Source organism: Typopeltis vanoorti, chromosome 10, assembly GCF_054136105.1.
Source record: "Typopeltis vanoorti isolate ZY-2024b chromosome 10, IOZ_Tvanoo_1.0, whole genome shotgun sequence".
NCBI classification, from domain to species: domain Eukaryota; kingdom Metazoa; phylum Arthropoda; class Arachnida; order Uropygi; family Thelyphonidae; genus Typopeltis; species Typopeltis vanoorti.
The window spans coordinates 4,362,752-4,381,916 of record NC_143558.1 but is presented as its reverse complement, the minus strand read 5'-3'; the positions used below and the strand labels follow the sequence as shown (position 1 = coordinate 4,381,916).

The 19,165-nt window shown below is 35.0% G+C and overlaps 1 protein-coding gene across 3 annotated transcripts in view; it reads left to right on the top strand.

Annotated features, from left to right (window-relative positions):
* Akt (AKT serine/threonine protein kinase) overlaps nt 1-19,165 on the top strand; it is a 236,926-nt gene that overhangs the window by 72,499 nt on the left and 145,262 nt on the right. For all 3 annotated transcript variants that reach the window (XM_090399753.1, XM_090399751.1, XM_090399754.1), the window contains exons 4-5: nt 3,335-3,457; nt 6,871-6,982. In XM_090399753.1, the coding sequence (XP_090255879.1) occupies nt 3,335-3,457; nt 6,871-6,982 (235 nt within the window). The remainder of the gene's footprint in view (nt 1-3,334; nt 3,458-6,870; nt 6,983-19,165) is intronic.

The window sequence follows — 19,165 nt, the reverse complement described above, 5'->3', positions numbered from 1 at the left end:
CCTCCATTCCTAAGCTTCTTTCACAACCTCCAGAATATTTTGCCACTTTCTTGATATTTATTTTCTATATTCATTAAATTATTTCAAAAAGAATTTCTTCCAGATATTGTTAAACTATTTCATTTTGTTGTATGCTTTGGTTATTTCTCTTTTAAAAACAAATTATATCAAAAAATTGAAGGATCAGCATGGAGAATCCTATTTCTCCTACTATTGCCAACTTCTTCATGAGAGCAGTTTGAACAACTTATTTTTGATAACATTTCACCTAGACCTACACATTGGTGGAGATTTGCATATGATATTTTTGCAATTTGGAATGGATCTTCCTCTGAGTTACTGCACTTTATTTCCAAATTAAATGCACTTCATTCCAAGATCCAGTTCACCTTAGAAGAAGTAAATAACCAATTAGTACTTTCAGATCTTCTAATTCTTCGATCAATAGATGGTAGCCTACATTTTTCAGTATTTTAGAAAAAGGCTGTTATATATTTACTCTGAATCTCATTGCCATCCTGTCAAAAGGCTGGAACTATAAAGACTTCAGTACGTCTTGCTGATTTTTTGGATTCTTCAGATGAAAAGTTTTACATAAAGAATTAATATATATTAATTCACCTTTTTATCTAATGATTTTAAGGATTCTTTCATCCAAAAAAGCTTTTAAAGTTATGATAACTCTACCTTTTCTAGTACAGAAGAAATGAGTCTCATCCCTATCCCTTATGTACATGGCATTACTGAATCTTATAGTGAAGGTTTTAAAATCGCTGAATATTTTTGTTGCCTTTTGCCCTATCAGAAAAATTTTTACCTTTCTTGCTTCTAAGGACAAGCCTCCACCTCTCAGTTATCCCAACATCTACCAGAATCTTTGCTTTTGTGGGTTATCTTAATTTGGATAAACTGGAAGATCTGCTTTTATTTGTCTAGAAGAACACAAGGCTTATATTAAATACCAGGAGAGTCTGGACTTGTGGAGCATGTTATCAATACTAAACCTGATGGAACAAGAGTAGAGTTCTTCATAATAGTTTTCTCATAGCACATCTTTATGGAGAAACATGTGATGCTTTACTTCATTGTCCTAACTCAATCATATCCGAAGGTCTACATATAAATATGCTAATTTTTCTTAACTTTATTTTGTTTATGTATATATTTATATAACTTTTTTTACTAAGTTATGAAATTATTGACCTCATTTAGTCATTTTACATTAGGTACTCATGCCATTTTTTAGAATTATCTATTATTGTTTAATTGCTGTTCTGTGATCCTGCACTGGCACTTCCTTTGATACTTAGTAAAAATTCTTCAGTAGTAAAGTTTTTACATGAGTTTTCTTGCATTTTTAAAATTCTTTTGAGTAGATGATAGTTAGAAGTGGCTATAAAAAGGGTTGAAAGAAAGAAGTGTACTCCTGCATTGGTAGTGACCTCAAAGAGAGGGAGTCATCAACACACAGTGAGCAGTCATAGAGGAATCTGCAATCCAATTACAGATGGTGGTAAGTTGACCAAATGATGGCATTTTGTTAAGAAGGCCTTGCTGCCTGACATGGTCATAAGCTCTAGAAATGTCAAGATCAACAGCTCAAGTTTCTCTGAACCTTTTCATAGCACCTGTCCAGTAGTGGATTATGCAAGCCAAGAAGTCAGCTGTGTATCTTGAATGGTAGAATCCATATTGGTAGTTACCAATTAATTGGTGGGCATCTAGGTAGTGCAGAAGTTGGCTATTTAATGACTTTCTTCATTATTTTGGAGAGCACTGAGGTGATGATGATTGTTGAGCATTTTAACAGTAGACATCTATTTCCCATTTTTGGAATAGCCTGGATATGTGCATGCTTCCACACCCACCCACACACACACACACACACACACTGGGATAAATATCACAGTGTATAATAGATTATAGAGGTGATTGGAGACTGGTGTTACCTCTGAAGCACAATGATTGAGAACAATTGGAGAGATGCCCTCTGGACTAATGACTTCAAGGTTTCTGGAAAGGCAAAGATGAATCCAACAGATAACATTCTCTTTCCTCTCTTTTCTTTTGCATTTGCCGATATTGTCCTCTGCATTATCAATTCTGATTTTTCCTTATTTATTTCCTTATTTATTTCCTAAGGATTGCATATATCTGGCTATGCCAAGATAGGATATACAGGTATCCCTTGCTTAATGCGGGATTTGATTAACATTGCGAAATTAATTGCGACAATCCCTTGATATATGCGTCAAGAGTTATGATTAACGTGCCTTTAAATTTACCAAAATTCTATCAAATACGACATCATTGCTATAAACCATGGACAATGGGCGTCACTGCAACTTTCAAAGCCTAGTTTAAAAGACATTCTCAAAGGCAGTAGAAATAACAACAGGAGAAAATGCAGTTAGGCTCCGAGAAGTTTGTAAAAAATTTGACATTAAACATGCAATTGAAAAACATTCATGATTTGTGGGAGCAAGTGTCTTCTAGCTGAATGAGAGCCTATTTGGAAAAACCTTTTGCCAGAATGCGCTAATGACTTAGGTGGTTTTCAAAATCCTGTGAACGTGATTGAAGAAATCACTGCGGTTGGCGAAGACCTTGGTTTTGATGGTGTTGATGCAGAAGATGTTAAAGAATTATTGGATTCAAATTCAAAAGATTTCAGTGACAACGATTTACTTGAAATCGAACAACAATGTGCATATGAAGATGAGGTTCCAAAGGAGATAACAATCGAACTGGATGGAATATTTCACACTATAGAATCGCTTAAGCAGCAAGTAATGGATATGGATCCAGATGCTAATCGAAGAATGCTTGTTTGCCGAGGTCTAGAGAGTCATTTTGCTTGTTATTGTAGAATTTATGCTGATAAGAAAAAAAAATTAAAACCGTTCAAACGACTCTTGATAACAATTTTTTTTTTTTGATAAAAATTGCTGTAACTGATATAGGTACAAGCATTTATTAAACATTTATTTTGTGTTAATATTTTAGCTTTCCTAAAAGAATACTATATAAAACTAATTATTAATACAGTAATCGATCATGGATGAATTGCAATTTTTAGCATTAATTATTATATTTGATTAACGCGATTTTGATATACGCAGTAACATCGAGGGATTATTTAATCTCGTTAATCAAGGGATACCTGTATATTCAAGTGCTGACTGTCATTCATTTTCTTGAAGAGGAAGTGTATTGCTGATAGATGGGTGAATTTTTTTTTTTTTTTAACCTTTGAGGAATATATAACAAACTTAGGTTGTTATAAATAATAATAAGCTATTAGAGAGTGCACTGTTTTGTTTTTTATTTGTAGGTGAGCATATAAAAAATTGGAGACCACGTTACTTCATTCTCCTTGATAATGGTGCACTTATTGGTTTTAAAAATAAACCAGAACATGGCTTCGATGATCCACTTAACAATTTCACAGTTAAAGGTAGGCTTATTTATATATATAATAAATCCTTTGCATGTGTTTGGTTAGAAGACTTCATGAAAGTTTACTGGAATATTAATGTGTGTGTGTGTGTGTGTGTGTGTGTGTGTGTGTGTGTGTGTGTGTGTGTGTGTGTGTGTGTGTGTGTGTGTATGTAGAAAGTATTTTACCTTGGGTATTATAAATGTTAAAGATACCAAGCTATTTTAAACCTGGTTTTACTCCATTTCCCAAGTAAGCAAACAGACAAATAAGTCAAGTTTGCACCTCCACGTAGGCACAAACTTGACTTATTTGTCTGTTTGCTTACTTGGGAACTGGAGTAAAACCAGGTTTAAAATAGCTTGGTATCTTTAACATATGGCACAGGGTAGCGGAGTTGATATTAAAATTGACTTTTTCCATATATGTGTTATGTAAATATAAATTTTGTGAATTTATTTTTATGCAGATCACTGTTTTTATTGAAGGTGCTTTGCACAATCGTTATGCATTATATTATATACTATAACAAAGTGTGATTACAAAATTTTGAGACCAACTGTTAGATAAAATCAGTGCATTTAGTATAGAGTTCCTCCTCTATGTAGATAGTAGAATCTGCTGAAACAACCACCATTTATTCAGACTTGTAGTTATATGGATATTATAATATCCAACAGTAATACCTTTCAAGTCTGTCAGAAATTGGCAGACTGGCAAGAGCAGCTTCAAATCAAGAAAGATTGAATCTAAAATCTTTGACAAAGATTGAATCTAAAATCCCTCCCCCTGTTATTCGTTATCTGTATGGATCACATAAACGAAAGCAGTATTAAACCTGATATCAGAATTGGAGATGTTAATCAGCTCTTTACCTTATGCAGATGATGTTATACTTTTAAATATATCTAATACAAGTCTGCAAGATTCCCTGAATAAATTGAATAACTGTTGTAATAAATTTGGTATGAAAATCAGCAATATCAAGACAGAGACAATGAAAATAGGCAAAAGTATTGGAAATATCAACTGCCGTGAATAGAGAACCAATAGAACAAGTAAAATGTTTCAGCTACTTAGTAAATTAAATATGGAAATAGGCAACAGAATCAACAAAGCTCTTATGGTAGGAAGTCAACTGAATAAATTTATATGGCATAAGAGAGAAATTAGTCAAACACTAAATTAGCTGTATACAAGACAGTGTTCAAACCAGTTTTAACTTATGGTTCTTAGAGCTAGGTTAGAAGTAAAACACTTGACCAAAGACTAGAGACCGCACATATGAGAGTCCGGAGAAAGATTAAGGACGTAAACAGATGGCATCCATGGCAATAACATATTAAAAACGAGGATATTAGGAAAGAACTTCACACTGTTAGCATCCAGGAATGAGATTAGCTCTGCTAACACAGAGTTAATCTCATTCATTAAACAGAATGGGAGAGGAAAGATTAGCAAAACAAGTTTTCTCTGCCAGATTGGCAGGAAAAAGACCCTGAGGAAGACCAAGATATAGGTGGATTGATATGGTAAGAAGTGCCTTAGAAGATAGAAATATAAGATCTGATAATGTTGACAGGTAACAGATTGATTTGGAGGAAAATTGTAGATAGGAAGTTAGTAATGATGTAAATTTTTCATGTAGTACTATCATATCCTATCATACCCTTGAGGATAGTACATGTCAGGAATTTGATGATGATGCTGTTTCATCCTGATCAGGGTGGAATCTTGAGGAACTTAAGTGTAGAGGACATTAAGTGTAGTGGATGGCTTAATTGTGAGTGAGCAGGAGGTACTTGAGGAAATAAATAACCATGATGTCAATAAGGTGATAGGATTTGATGACATATCACTATGCATCCTAAGGGAATGTTCAAGGGAATTGGCAGTAGCATTGGCATGCCTGTTTAATATGAGTCTTACAACAGCACAGTTTCAAGGGAGCAGAGAGTGGTTAAATTTTTCCACTGCAGAAAGGTTGTGATAAAGCCCTAGCTTCAAATTATAGCCCAATCTGTATATAACTGGAGTTGTGAAGGGACTAGAAAGATTGGTGAGAAGTAGGATATAGAAATAGGTTGATAACAATAGTAATTTCTGTGGTTTTCAGCATGGATTTATTAAAGGGCGATCAGGTTTTACTAGCTTATGTACAATAACAAGGGGAGAAATACCTTGGATAAGGGAGATGCATATATGGTGGTGCACCTGGATTTTGCAAAAGCTTTTAATAAACTGCCAGACAACAAACTGTCAAATAAATTGAAACAGATCGGATTGGATAACGGACTTCTGAGTTGGATCAGTGACTGGCTGTCAGATAGATATAAGAAAGTTGTATTTGGAGGTGCAATATTCCGAAAGAGGAAGGTTATTAGTGGTGTACTGCAGGGAGCAGTTTTGGGACCATTCTTGTTCATTGTAGGGAAATTGTGGGCAAACAATTTCCTAGTCAAGTGAATGTTATTGCCTTACTGGTGGACTTCAATAGATTGCATGAATGAGCAGGTAAGTGGAACTGTCAGTTCAATGTTGCAAAGTGTAAGGTTTTGAGATTTGGTAAGCAGTGATGGGTTGCTAAGTATGCACTTAATGGGGAAACTTTAAAGGAAGTAGAGGAGGTGAGAGATCTAAGAGTGATGGTGGACAAGGACCTGAAATTCGGGTACTACATTGCACAAGTTGTGAAGACATCACATCAGATAATGGCAATGATCTGAAGGACCCTGACATGCAGAAATAAAGAAGTTATGATACCATTTTATGAGGCCTTGATCAGGCCTCATATTGATTATTGTGCACAGATTTGGTCACAGAGTTTTCATGGTGACAAGAATATGTTGGAAATAGTCCAGAGAAGATTCACAAAGGTGGTCAGTGGTTTTTAGAATGTGGAGTACGAGGACAGATTGAGAGAATGCAAGTTGCAAAGCCTCGTGAATAGGAGGAAGAAGGGGAGGATATGATGGAGACAAACTAGTCATGGGTTGTTATCAGGTTGACATGGAAGATATTTTCCATAGAAGGAAGAGAGGGGTGGGGGATAGAACAAGAGGCCATTGCTGGAAACTGTATGAAGAGAATGTGAGCAGAAGGGGGTAAGGAGCAGGTTCTTTGCATTGATAGTAATTGGTGAGTGGAATGCATTGCCTGAGTGTGTTGTGAATGTAGACACATTGAATCAGTTTAAAGCATGGTTGGATGAGCATTGTGTACAATACTGTGTACCTCCCATGATGAGTCTCTGACTCCATGGAGGTCAGATGATAATTATAATTATTACCTCAGCATAAGTTAAGTTAATCAAAACAATGAAGAGACCAAATGGCATCACCTCAGGCTACCATTTGGTTTCATTGTAATGTTTTACAGATATACTTTGGAAATGATATAAGATAATATGGAAAATTTTATTTAATTTTTAGGCTGCCAGTTAATGAAAGCGGACCGACCTAAGCCATTTACTTTTATTATTAGAGGACTTCAGTGGACGACAGTAATTGAGCGTACCTTTCATGTAGATACTGAACAGGAAAGGTGTGTTATAGTAGTTATTTCGAAATAAGATTAAGACATTAAATAGCATAAGAAAAAAATTGATTTCATTGTTTTTAAACTTTTTTTTACAGAATACATAAATTATTTTCAATATAACTCAAAGAATTCTCTGAAAATGGAATAAAACCGGCACATACCATAACTGAATACATTTAACTGTTTCTAATTTAAATTGTCTACTTAATTTAATGAAATAGGATTGATTTAAGGATTCTTCATTATTTGTTATGTAACCATGAAACTACAGACTTCAGGACATTATTAGACTTTTTTTTTCCAGCATTAATTTTATTATGTATATCTAATTTCCTTTTCTAAATTGAAATAAGTGTTGTTTTTAAATAAAATATTATATTACATTAATCATCTATAGGAATGTTGCTGTGGTTATTCATCATCATCATCATCATCATCATCATACGTATCAAGGATTTAGGCCTAGTATGGCCTGTTCTGGCCTTAGAAGTCATCGTTGAATCGTTTAAGAGGACATCCTGGTTTTCTTTTTCCTAATGGCTTGTACTTTAAGGCTTGTTTTGGTAATCTTTCTGTTTTCATTCGTTGAACGTGTTCCATCCATCTATGTTTATATTTTTTAATTTTTTCAATTACTGGTTCTTGGTTTAATTCTTTCATAATATCTTCGTTTCTTTTGTGATCAAATAGGGTATACTTTGCAGTTTTTCTCATAAACTTAATTTCTGCTGTTGTTAATCTTTGTTTGTCTTTTTGTTTTATTGTCCAGATTTCGCTTCCATACATTAAGACTGGTAGTGCTAATGTATTGTATACTTTTAGCCTGGTTTGTTTTTGAACTAGGTTTGGTTTAAATATAGAGTTAATTACTCCTGTTATTTTTAAATATTTTGCAGTTTTTATGTTTATATCTTTATCATTTTCATAAGTGATCATACATCCTAGGTAGTTAAATTAATTCACTCTAATAGCATCGGGGGTTAGGAGCAAGAAGAGAAGAAAGAAGCAAGGAAGGAAGAGGAGGGACCAGTCTACAGATAATATAACAGATGTATATTACATGAAGTAAGGGATAGTCCAGCATCAGGTACCTCGGGTTTGCCATGCCCGTACTCACTAAAGTGAGCCCTTGAGGCATGAAGACACTATATATAATGAATTAAATACTGGTTTAATGATTCAATATTTCTGTCATAGAGATATCAGGGATACAATATAAAAATTGTAGCAGTGCATTTATATAAACTGCACAAAGAGTAAGTGGAAGAGTTGGACAACCTATCAGCACCCATATAGGATTGGATTCCCTCTGGGAAGGTAGGAAGCCATGGCTATTAGGTGGAAGGTTCTAAAAATTAATGTTTTCCATATCTTTGGAAATTTCACGCTGCCATATTTATTGGGCTTCAATTGCTTAGTTAGAAGTGCTGCTGATTTTTTTTATTTATTTATTTTTTTTTTAAAGATCATGTTTGTACTTACCCATTGTACTTTTCCAGTTCATTCTGTGCAAGATGTCCAAACCAAGGTGTGCCAGAACTGATTGACCATAATTGAGGTGGCAGGTGTATTTATGTTCAAGATGAATTCCTTGAAACTTAAGCACACTTGTTATCATTCATGGTAGAGTGTAACATGCAAGGCTAAACAATATGGCAAGTAGAAATAGACAACTTAACTGGCTAGTCTTCCATAATATGGTTATAGGAATTATACCTCTGTATAAAGTTTAAAATTAATTTCCAGTTTTCAAAATCCCTCTCCAAATCTATAGGCTAGCTTTGCTTTGCTTAGAGAACAGATCACTGCTGCTCGTAGTAGCAATCTTTATCTTGACCAATTTACATGTCTTAATCATGTCTCTCTCCTCCTATTCAAGAGGCTTTGCAACACAAGCCTAAGCTCTCTTCTATTCCCAATTCAGAAATTTGGAGCATCATTTCACCTTTCTGATCAATCTGTCCATAAAGAATTTCTGAAAATGAGATATAATAAGTTCCTCAAGCAACTAACAGTCACAAAGTTCTGACTAGATTGATTATTTTCCTATTGCAAATGTATCTCTCCTGAGTGTGCACTGCTGCTTCATGCCACTGAATGCCAATTCTGTTTAAGTCTTGTTTAATATTGTCAATCCACCTCATTCGGAGCCTGCTTCTTTTCTTAATACCTTCAGGACCACTCAGTATAATCCTGTTGACCAACCAAATATCCCGCATTCTGAAATGGCCAAACCAGTGTAGCCTTTCCTTACATAAATAGTGCTGAGATATGACTGACCACTCTTCTGACTTATCTAACATTATTCATGAACTCCTTACACTCCATTGATCAAAAAGCTTCAAGTTTCCGATTATCACTCTTGCACAATCTCCATGTCTTGACTCCATATTACAAAACAGAGAGAACCGAACTTGTTGATTTTAAGTTTTATTTTTATTGATATTCTGTTGTCTTTCCAAACTTACCATAATTTTTTGTCCCCTGAAGCCATTCCTAAATATTATTATCATCTGACTCATCATGCCAGAAACTTATTATGGCTTTATCACATTGGCTTATTGTGACACAAAGCTCATCCAACTTAAACTAATTTGATGTGTCTACATTTACGACATGCTCAGGCAATGCATTCCGCTCACCAACTGCTCTCCATGCAAAGAACCTTCTTTCCAGAAATGGCCTCTTGTTCAACCTTCTCACCCCTCTCCCATTCTATGAAACATTTCGATGTCAACCTGATAACAGCCCCTCCTGACCAACTTACATGTCTTAATGATATCTCCCTCCTCCTCCTATTCATGAGGCTTTGCAGTTTACATTCTTTTAGTCTCTCTTCATTCCTAATCTTTTACCCACTTCATTTTTCACTTCACCAATATCAGTTACATAACTACCAAGATAACTATAGTGAGAGACTTGCTCTATAGCATATCCTTTAAGAAAGACAGAAGACTCAGCTTTATCACCTGTTTTCGTTACCTTTGTTTTCTCAGTATTGATAATCAAACCTAGTTGACTCTCAGCATGATCAGTTGCAGCTATAAAGGATTTCATTTCTTCCATATTATTTGTGAATGATTTCAATCACCAGCATAATCTAGATCAGATATTCTAAGATTTTTAGACCACTTTAATCCCATCTTTTGTTCATCACAAAAAATAAGACCACTTTGCTCATCACAAAATCAATTACACGACTAAATAGAAAAGTAGCCGTGCATTTGTTGCAGGTGATAGGACTCACTCCTATTATACTATATCATTCCTGTTATTTTGAACCATTCACTATATGCTTGATTAGTTTTAAACACAAGCATGACTGTAGTCATACGAAGCAGTCATAATGCTAACAGATTTGCCATGTCTTCCATAAAGTTCTCAGTCTTTCATAAATTTTACCTATCAATTGAGCCAAAAACCTTCTTGAAGTCAACAATGCCTGTGATCATAGGTTTCTGAAATTCTCAACATTTCTCTAGGATCTAACTCAATGAAAATATTTGGTTGATGCATCTTTTTTCCCTTTCTGAATCTACTTGCTCATCCCTTGCTTGTCAACCAATTCCTTTATCTCATTGACTACGATAATGCAGAGAACCTTACTTGGAATAGACAGTAGCTGATTCCGCTATAATTCTCACACACTATTATATCTCCTTTATTTAAAAGGGCCACAATTATACTTTTAGTGAAATTCCTGTTAGCCAAGTCATTACACCCTTTCTACTTCCTTTTAACATTTCTGCAGTAATCTCATTATATCCTGGTGATTCATGAAGTTTTAATTTGCTTGGGACCAGCCTAACCTCAGATGCTGTAATGGGACTGATATCAAATTGGGAAGTGTAACTGGTCTGTTCACTAAGGATAATTGGATCACAAGACTGAATATTGTTTAAAAGATCATCAAAATACTCAGCTCACCTTGTGATGATGGTATCTTGCCTTTTTGTGTTCTTTTAATGAAGTTACCCCATTTTTCCTACATATCTTATTAATAATAACTTCATATAGTTCTTTGTGATTATTCTCTATAGCTGCAGTCTTTGCCATGTTGTTAAACCAGGAATTTTATCTATTTCCAACTTTCCTTTACTTGTTTATTAATTTTTCTATATCTTGATCTCTTCTCATTATTTGAATGCTGCTCCAGTCTCTTTCTACATTTTCTTCTTTCAGCAGTTTGCACCTCACTGCAGAGCTATTTGAGCAACATCGTTTCTCAAAAAAAATGCTTTTGTTTCTCTTTAACTCTAAAACAGACTGACTAGTTTCATTCATAGCCTTATTAAAGTCATCCAACACACTTTCTACATCATATTGTAGATTAGCTCTTTCATAACACCTAAACAATTGATTCTGGTAAATTCTAGCAATATCAGCACTGTCCATTGATTCAGTGTTAAAAAGAACAGTGGTAGACCTTGGTGTACATTTTTGTAGCTTAAATTACAATGTGGCCTTAACAAGGTAGTGGTTGAATCGTGTATCTCTGCACTTCTGTATGCCCTAGTGTTTTGCATAGAACTTCATAATTTTCTATTAATTTGAACATAATAGTCCTGTTCTTATGAATATCATCAAGTGAGACTTGTATTTGTGATTGTAAATATTTTTATGCTTGAAATAGGTGTTGGTTATTCTCAGTTCATTTATATTGTATAACTGTAGGAGTTACCATTGTCACTGCAATTACCAATTCCAAATGGATTCATTACTCCTGCCCAGTAATTGGAATTGCTGTCAATCGTTCTATTCAAATCCCCTATAATAACTGTTATATCACCTTTCTTAAAACTATCTATACTCTTTTTCATGTTATCTTGGAAGTAAAGAAATATACTACAGGCTGTACTGCTTCCAAAGGTAGCGGGATATCAGTTCACTGTTACTATGGCAACAGTCGTTGGATGCCATGTGATAGATAATTGCATTTTCCAAAAATAAATTCCCTGTAACAATTTAATGGTATGAAACATGTAATTCTAGCATCGGCAAGTAAGGAAGTAGTAAAATAATTATATACAAAGTATCACTTGTTGTGATACCATAAAAAATTTAAGGAACTATTTTATGCAGCATAAGCCTATAGTACGAATGGTAAGAAAAGCCTGAAATGTAGCTTAATCTGCTACTTCCAAGATAACCTGAAAAAGAGTATAATTATCTTTCAGCTGGAGCACTCTTAAAGAAGCACTCTTTCTCTCATTATTCTAATCCTCAGTAGGAGCATAATCAACTAACCACTTTCAGAGCTTTATTTCCAGTTTTAAATATAGCTTTAGGAGCATTGCATTAATACTATTATATCCAAGAAGAGCATTACTTGCATTTCAGCTAGTAACAGCTTGCAGATGTTTGCCATCCTTGCATCCTGAGTATATGAATCGAGTGTTATCCTTCCAGTGTCACTTCCTATCCATCTTATTTCTTGTAGAGCAAGAATTTTCAATTTGTACCTTTTAAATTATAAGGAATAAACACTTCAAGAAACATGACTGACAACACTATAGCTACTCCTTTTCTAATTTTCACCTGTAAATTCGGCATATTCAAGTGGTCATCAACCTTCCTTCTAAAAGACTTGACAAAGTAGCTTTCACTTTTCTCACTCTCAGTGATAATTTTGCACTAATGCTTCAACCTTCATCAACCTTCCTTCTAAAAGACTTGACAAAGTAGCTTTCACTTTTCTCACTCTCAGTGATAATTTTGCACTAATGCTTCAACCTTCATCAACCTTCCTTCTAAAAGACTTAACAAAGCAGCTTTCACTTTCCTCACTCTCAGTGATAACTTTGCACTAATGCTTCACAAAGTTCTTACATGAGACTTCATGCTACTTAGTAGAATTTTTGTGGGAATATAAGCACAAATAAGTTTAATTTGCCCAATTTTCAATTTTAATCTTTACCTACATCACTTCATATGAAAGTAGCTGCCATTTTAAAACATTTACCTTCATGTTCAGTGTTGAAGACTACTCTTTTCTTTCTCTGATTACTGTTGTCCAAATATAATATCTTATAGTCACTATTTAGCATTATTGGACTAGTTTTACTTCTCTTCACCTGATGCCAATTATACACAATTATACTGATTCTTCTTTTACTGGTTCCACTTCTTTCCCATCAGTACTTCTTATGTCAAGATTGAGATTGAGTTTCTTCCAGTAGCAGAGTTTTCAGTGTTTTCCTAAGAGAAACAGTAGGAAGCCTTGTTAAACTGAACAGTGGTGAGTCTCATGACATTTCATTATGTTTCATCATTGGCATTTCAAATTTTAAGTTGGTACGGAGTAGTTGTCTGAAATTGCTAGCTTATTCTTGTTTAAGTATCCAGGTGAATAATGGGGTGCAGTATATGAGGTGAGGATTGGGCATTGTATTAGAAGACGTGGTCATTTCTCAACATCCTTACAGAGTACATGGAAGTCTCCCAGTTATCTCTGTTTGACAAGTAAACTTTAAGCAGTCTTAATTTCTATTATCTGAACCATTCTTCACTGGGATTGTAATAAACTTGTTGGTTCTAAAACAAGTGGAACTCAATCCATATGTCTGAATCAAAAAAAAAAAAAAAAAAATATTTTCTCTGGGATCTTGAGTCTTTCTTGGCATAAATGTTACAAATGCTACCTCCTCAGCATCCAAGAAATTATATTTCTTCTTTTAATACATTACCTCTGAAATGCTGTTAATTCTTATGAGTCAATCTATCCAACCAATGAATACTGTCCTCACATTGAAGGCTATCCTAAGAACTTCCAAAAAATACTTTGCTGTACAAACATGATCAGTTAAGTGATTAATGACCCATTTCTCACCAGGTCATATAGAAGCTGTTTCTGCAACTTTTTCTTCATATATTTTCCTGGTCATTGGTGATCACATTATGAAATTTGGTATCTGTAATTCACCAACTTTTCTTCTTCATTATCAAATTCCTGACTTGTACCCTCAGGAGGTGGATGGGGTGTTATGATAGTGCTACATGAAAAAGCTACATTATTACTATGAACTTCCTATTGGTAATTTTCCTCCAAATTAATCTATCTGTCAAGACTCTAATATTATCATATTTTATATTTCTCTTCTAAGGCACTTTTTATTGTATCAATCCATCAAATCTTCGTCTTATTTTGGGTCTTTTTCCTGCCAGCCTGGCAAAGAACAACTTTATTCTTTTCTTTCCCATTCTGTTTATTAAGTGATTGTACCACCTCAGATTAGCCCTGCAAATGTATTCCTGAATGCTAAAAATGTCAAATTCTTTCTTAATATCCTCGTTTTAAATATGATATTGCCATTGATGCTATCTGTTCACTCTCCTAATCTTTTTCAGAATTTTCTCATATCTGTGGTCTCCAGTCTTTGTCAAGTATTTTATTTGTAATCAAGGCACTCAGATCCTTAAGTTAAAATTGGTTTGAACACCCTCATATACAACTAGTTCATTATCAAATGTGTTTTGAATAATTTCTGTCTTAATCCATATCAATTTATTCATTGACTTCCTACTATACAAGGGTTGAAAGTCTTTTCCACTTAGTTATACTGTAAATTAAAGTTGCCAAGAAATTAAGATTTTGGTTTAATCCTTTATCCTAGTGTAAGCAAACAAAGTTTGCACTTGAAATCACTTCACAACTGGGTTACTTGTATATAGAGGCTGATGACTTCACATCAAATGCTTTAATATCCCAGACTGCAATGCACATATCCTTATGGACATGTATAATGCTATGCATTATGGGAAAGACCACTATCCAGACCAATTTCAACTTTTATTGAGGTATGTTTAAGTGCAGGGATACTTCACCAAAATTTCTGAGTGATCTACAAGATCGCTCTAAATATCACTGAGTAACTCTATTAAAGGATCACTACTAAACTCATTACTCCTGACCTGAGTCACTCCAGGATAGAAAACTCAGTGGTCATTCCACCCAATGACAGGCAATGCCTACCACCAAATGGAACCTCTCTACTCCACAGGAAGTAAGCAAACCTAATGACAAGCATTAATAAATGTCATCAGTGGGAGCCAGACCCAGAAATGATACCAAGATTGAAGTAATGCAGAATTCATATTTCCATATACAAGTAGCCAAAAGATGTCGCACCTTATTACTAAAATATCTCTGGATTAGAGATAGATGTTGAAAAATTTTTCACTTGGTTATACTATAAATTAATGACTTCTGCATTACTTCAACCTTAGTATCACTTCTGGGTCTGGTTCCCACTGATTTGACCTCAACAAAGGCAAGTGATGTGAAGGCATCAGCCTCTTATACAAGTAACTCATTTGTGAAGTGACCTCATTGTCAAATTTTGTTCGCTTACACTTGGATAAAGGATGAAACCGAGAATATAATTTCTTGGCATCTTTAATTTATACTATACAAGGTTTGCTAATTCTGTTATCTGTTTCCATATTTAATTTGCCATGTTCACTAAAAATTGTACCTAAATAGCTGAAATGTTTTACTTGTTCAGAATGTAGTCAATATTTTCTGTGTTTTTGCCAATTTTTATAGTCTGTCTTTTTATTGCTGATTTCACACCAAATTTATAACAGCAGTTATTCAATTTAGTAATGGAATCCTGCTGACTTGTACCTGGATTTATTTAGTAGAATAATGTCATCAGCAAACAGTAAAGAGCTGAAATTGCTATCTCCAATTTTGATATCATGTTTAATTCCCCTCTCCTTCATAATATGATCCATATAGATGATGAATGTTATTGAAGATGTTAATACTGCAGTGACAGCTGTTTCATCATTGAAATTCATATATCAATGGCAATGTGAAACAACTGGCAGGCGGAAGAATCTGAATACATTTCAATGGCTAGCAGTTTGAGTCAAGTTAGCTGGTTATTGCAGACATGGAAGAGATCACGGCCTCATCACGATACTATCCTATAGTCGACCATGGAGAAATGGAAATGTCTTACAAGCTGTGCTTTGAAAGTTTGAACCCCTGCAATGTCCCAAGCTATAAATAGTTACAGGGAAGACGACCCAGAAATGATACCAAGATTGAAGTAATGCAGAATTCATATTTCCATATACAAGTAGCCAAAAGATGTCACACCTTATTACTAAAATATCTCTGGATTAGAGATAGATGTTGAAAAATTTTTCACTTGGTTATACTATAAATTAATGACTTCTGCATTACTTCAACCTTAGTATCACTTCTGGGTCTGGTTCCCACTGATTTGACCTCAACAAAGGCAAGTGATGTGAAGGCATCAGCCTCTTATACAAAACTATGAGTAAAATGAGTGCTGCAAATGCACTTCATGATGATGTCAACTTAAATCCAAAAGGAAGGTCGGCATCTGATATTCCTCGTTTGAAAACAAGAAACAGAGTTCTCGAAAATTGGAACTTGGAATGTGAGAACATTACATAAATTCAGAAATATTTTTTAAATAAAAAAATGTTTACTATTTCCCCTAAAAGTTTCGCTAGAAAAGAATACATTGCTGAAGTCTAAAGTCAACTAGAAAATGATCCAAAGAAAGACATGTTTTTTTAAAAAATAAACAATATTGGGTTACGAGCTTCCTCGCTGGTTGTTCGTTGTGTGTCATGGTGGTGGTTTCCTCTTATCAGATTTTCCCATCAGTGCTGGAGTGCCTCAGGGTTCTGTGCTCTTACCCATGCTCTTTCTCCTTTACATCAATGACCTCCTTTCTCTGACTTCAAATCCAATCACAGCTTTGCAGGTGAAAGTACTTTTCATTCCTCTTCATCAGTTGATAAACCTTGCAGTACCCTAATGTTAGATGCCTCAATATATTCCATAACGAGTGACTCGAACACTGACCTCAACATCCTGAAATGGAGTGAAGACAACTTAGTAAATTTCAATGCCAAAAAACTCAAGCCTGCATTATTAGTCAGAAGCAAAATTCTGTTGACTGTCACATCCAGTTTATCTTCACACAAACATATTACTCACATAGCCTCCTTAGTTTCTTAAAAGCTTGGTGTTCTTTTTCATTCTAAACATTACTTCTCTTTCTCTCAACTCCTAACACTATGAATCTGAGATCTGTCCAACTTGGGAATACTGTTTCATATTTTGGGATGGAGCACCCAAAACCTCTCTAAGAATTTTTGATGATATTCAGAAGAGGTAATCCACTTAAGGGTCAAAGCTGTATTACTGAGAGGAGACCTCCACATAGCCTTTGAAGGAATGCGGAGAACCGACCAGGGCTTCTGACCTAATGTCCAATCCTCACCTTCTCGTGGTGCATCCTGTTGGGTATCTACCTGGATACCGAATGAATAAGGATGGACTGGCAATTTGGGATTTAGCCAAACAAATTGTATTCTTATCGACCTGAACAAAAATCCAAAATGATGGTACAACATAACAAAATTTCATCAGGTTAGGGCGTTGCCCGGTTAAACAAGCCCCCCCCCCCATTGTTTTCGCCAGGGAACCAGGGCAAACAGCAAAAAGTCAGCTACTGGAACAAATCTGAAAACACATTCCAACTCAAAATCACCAGAGTTAAAGATCGGTACTATCAACATAAGAAGCCTGAATGCCAAAGAAATGGAGCTAGCTGAGGAATTAGATAAGTACCTGATCGACATAATAGGGGTGACTGAAAGAAAAAGACAAAAACTGGTGAGATCTTTCTGAGCAATAAATACAAAATGTTATATTCAGGAAATGACAATCAAGGAAAAGAAGGAGTAGCCATGGTATTCACCACAAAATACGAGGCTAATCTTCTTGAATGGCAGTCAGTCTCAAGTAGAGTAATGTGGGCAAATATGAGAATGGGGAACTGGACAATGAGACTTATTTGTGCCTATGGTCCCACAGAAGGTTCTACTAAGGTAGAAGTGGAGGAATTTTTTGATGCTTTAGAAAAAGCAACTGACACAATGAAAAAGGAAAAGTTGGTCCTTGTTGGGGATCTAAATAGCAGAGTAGGAAATGATTGTGAGACATACAAAAATATTTTGGGAAAATTTGGAGAAAAGAGCAAAGCTAATAATAATGGCAAATATCTGTTGGATTTCTGCTCAGGACATGGACTGGTTATTACTAACACCATGTTCCAACATAAAAATGTGCACAAATTCACATGGAGAGAAGAGGCTAGGAATAAGAAAAGTCTCATTGACTATGTTATTGTTGATAGTGATGTTTTCCCTGGTGCAGGACACCAGAGTGTACAGAGGATTTGAAATTGGAAGTGATCACTATTTAGTCTTGAGCAGGATAAAATTGAATTTCATATTGAAAACAATAACATGTAAGAAAGTTTTAAAGCAAATAAAAGTGGAACAGCTCTCAGATGTGAACTGTAGACTAAAATACACAAAGATTATTGAAGAAAAAATGAAAGGGTTTGAGAACAGGAACCAAACATTGGAGATTCAGTGGTAAAACTTGAAGAAAACACTGATTGATTCAGTCAGAGAGGCATGTGGTGAGGTTGTCTGCAAGGATAGACAAATGAGAACTCCATGGTGGACAAAGGAAGTTAAAGAGGCAGTGAAGGAAAAGAAGAAAGCATATGAAAAGTTCCTGGCAAATAAGTCAGCTTGTGCTCTTAGAGAATACAGAGACAAATGTAAGAAAGCTGAACACTGTGTAAAACTAGCTTAACAAACGTCATGGGAGGACTTTGTCAAGAACATAGAAAATAAATATCGAGAAGGTGGTAAGATATTCTGGAGGTTGTGGAAGAAGCTTAGAAATGGAGGAAAGAGTGCTGTAAAAGGAGTTAGAGATGATAAAGGTGATATGAAAATGGGAGAAAAAGATATCCTTGAAGTATGGAGTAATTACTTCAAAAAATTGCTAAATGAAACAAGCAGTGATAGCACAGTGGTAAAAAACACTCAACTGGCATACAATCAGGAATACATATCCATACTTAAAGTGGAAAAAGCCATCAAAGGCTTGAAATGTGGAAAGGTAGCAGGAGTAGATGATATTCGACCAGAAATGCTGAAGTATGGTGGTATAAAAGTCTTACAATGGCTGCACTGCATAGTTCAGAAATCCTGGACGGAGGGACGAATTCCCGATGATTGGAGTAGAGCTCTCATAGTCCCCATATATAAAAAGGGAAATAAAATTGAATGTGAGAATTACAGAGGCATTTCATTACTGAGTGTTCCTGGTAAGATATA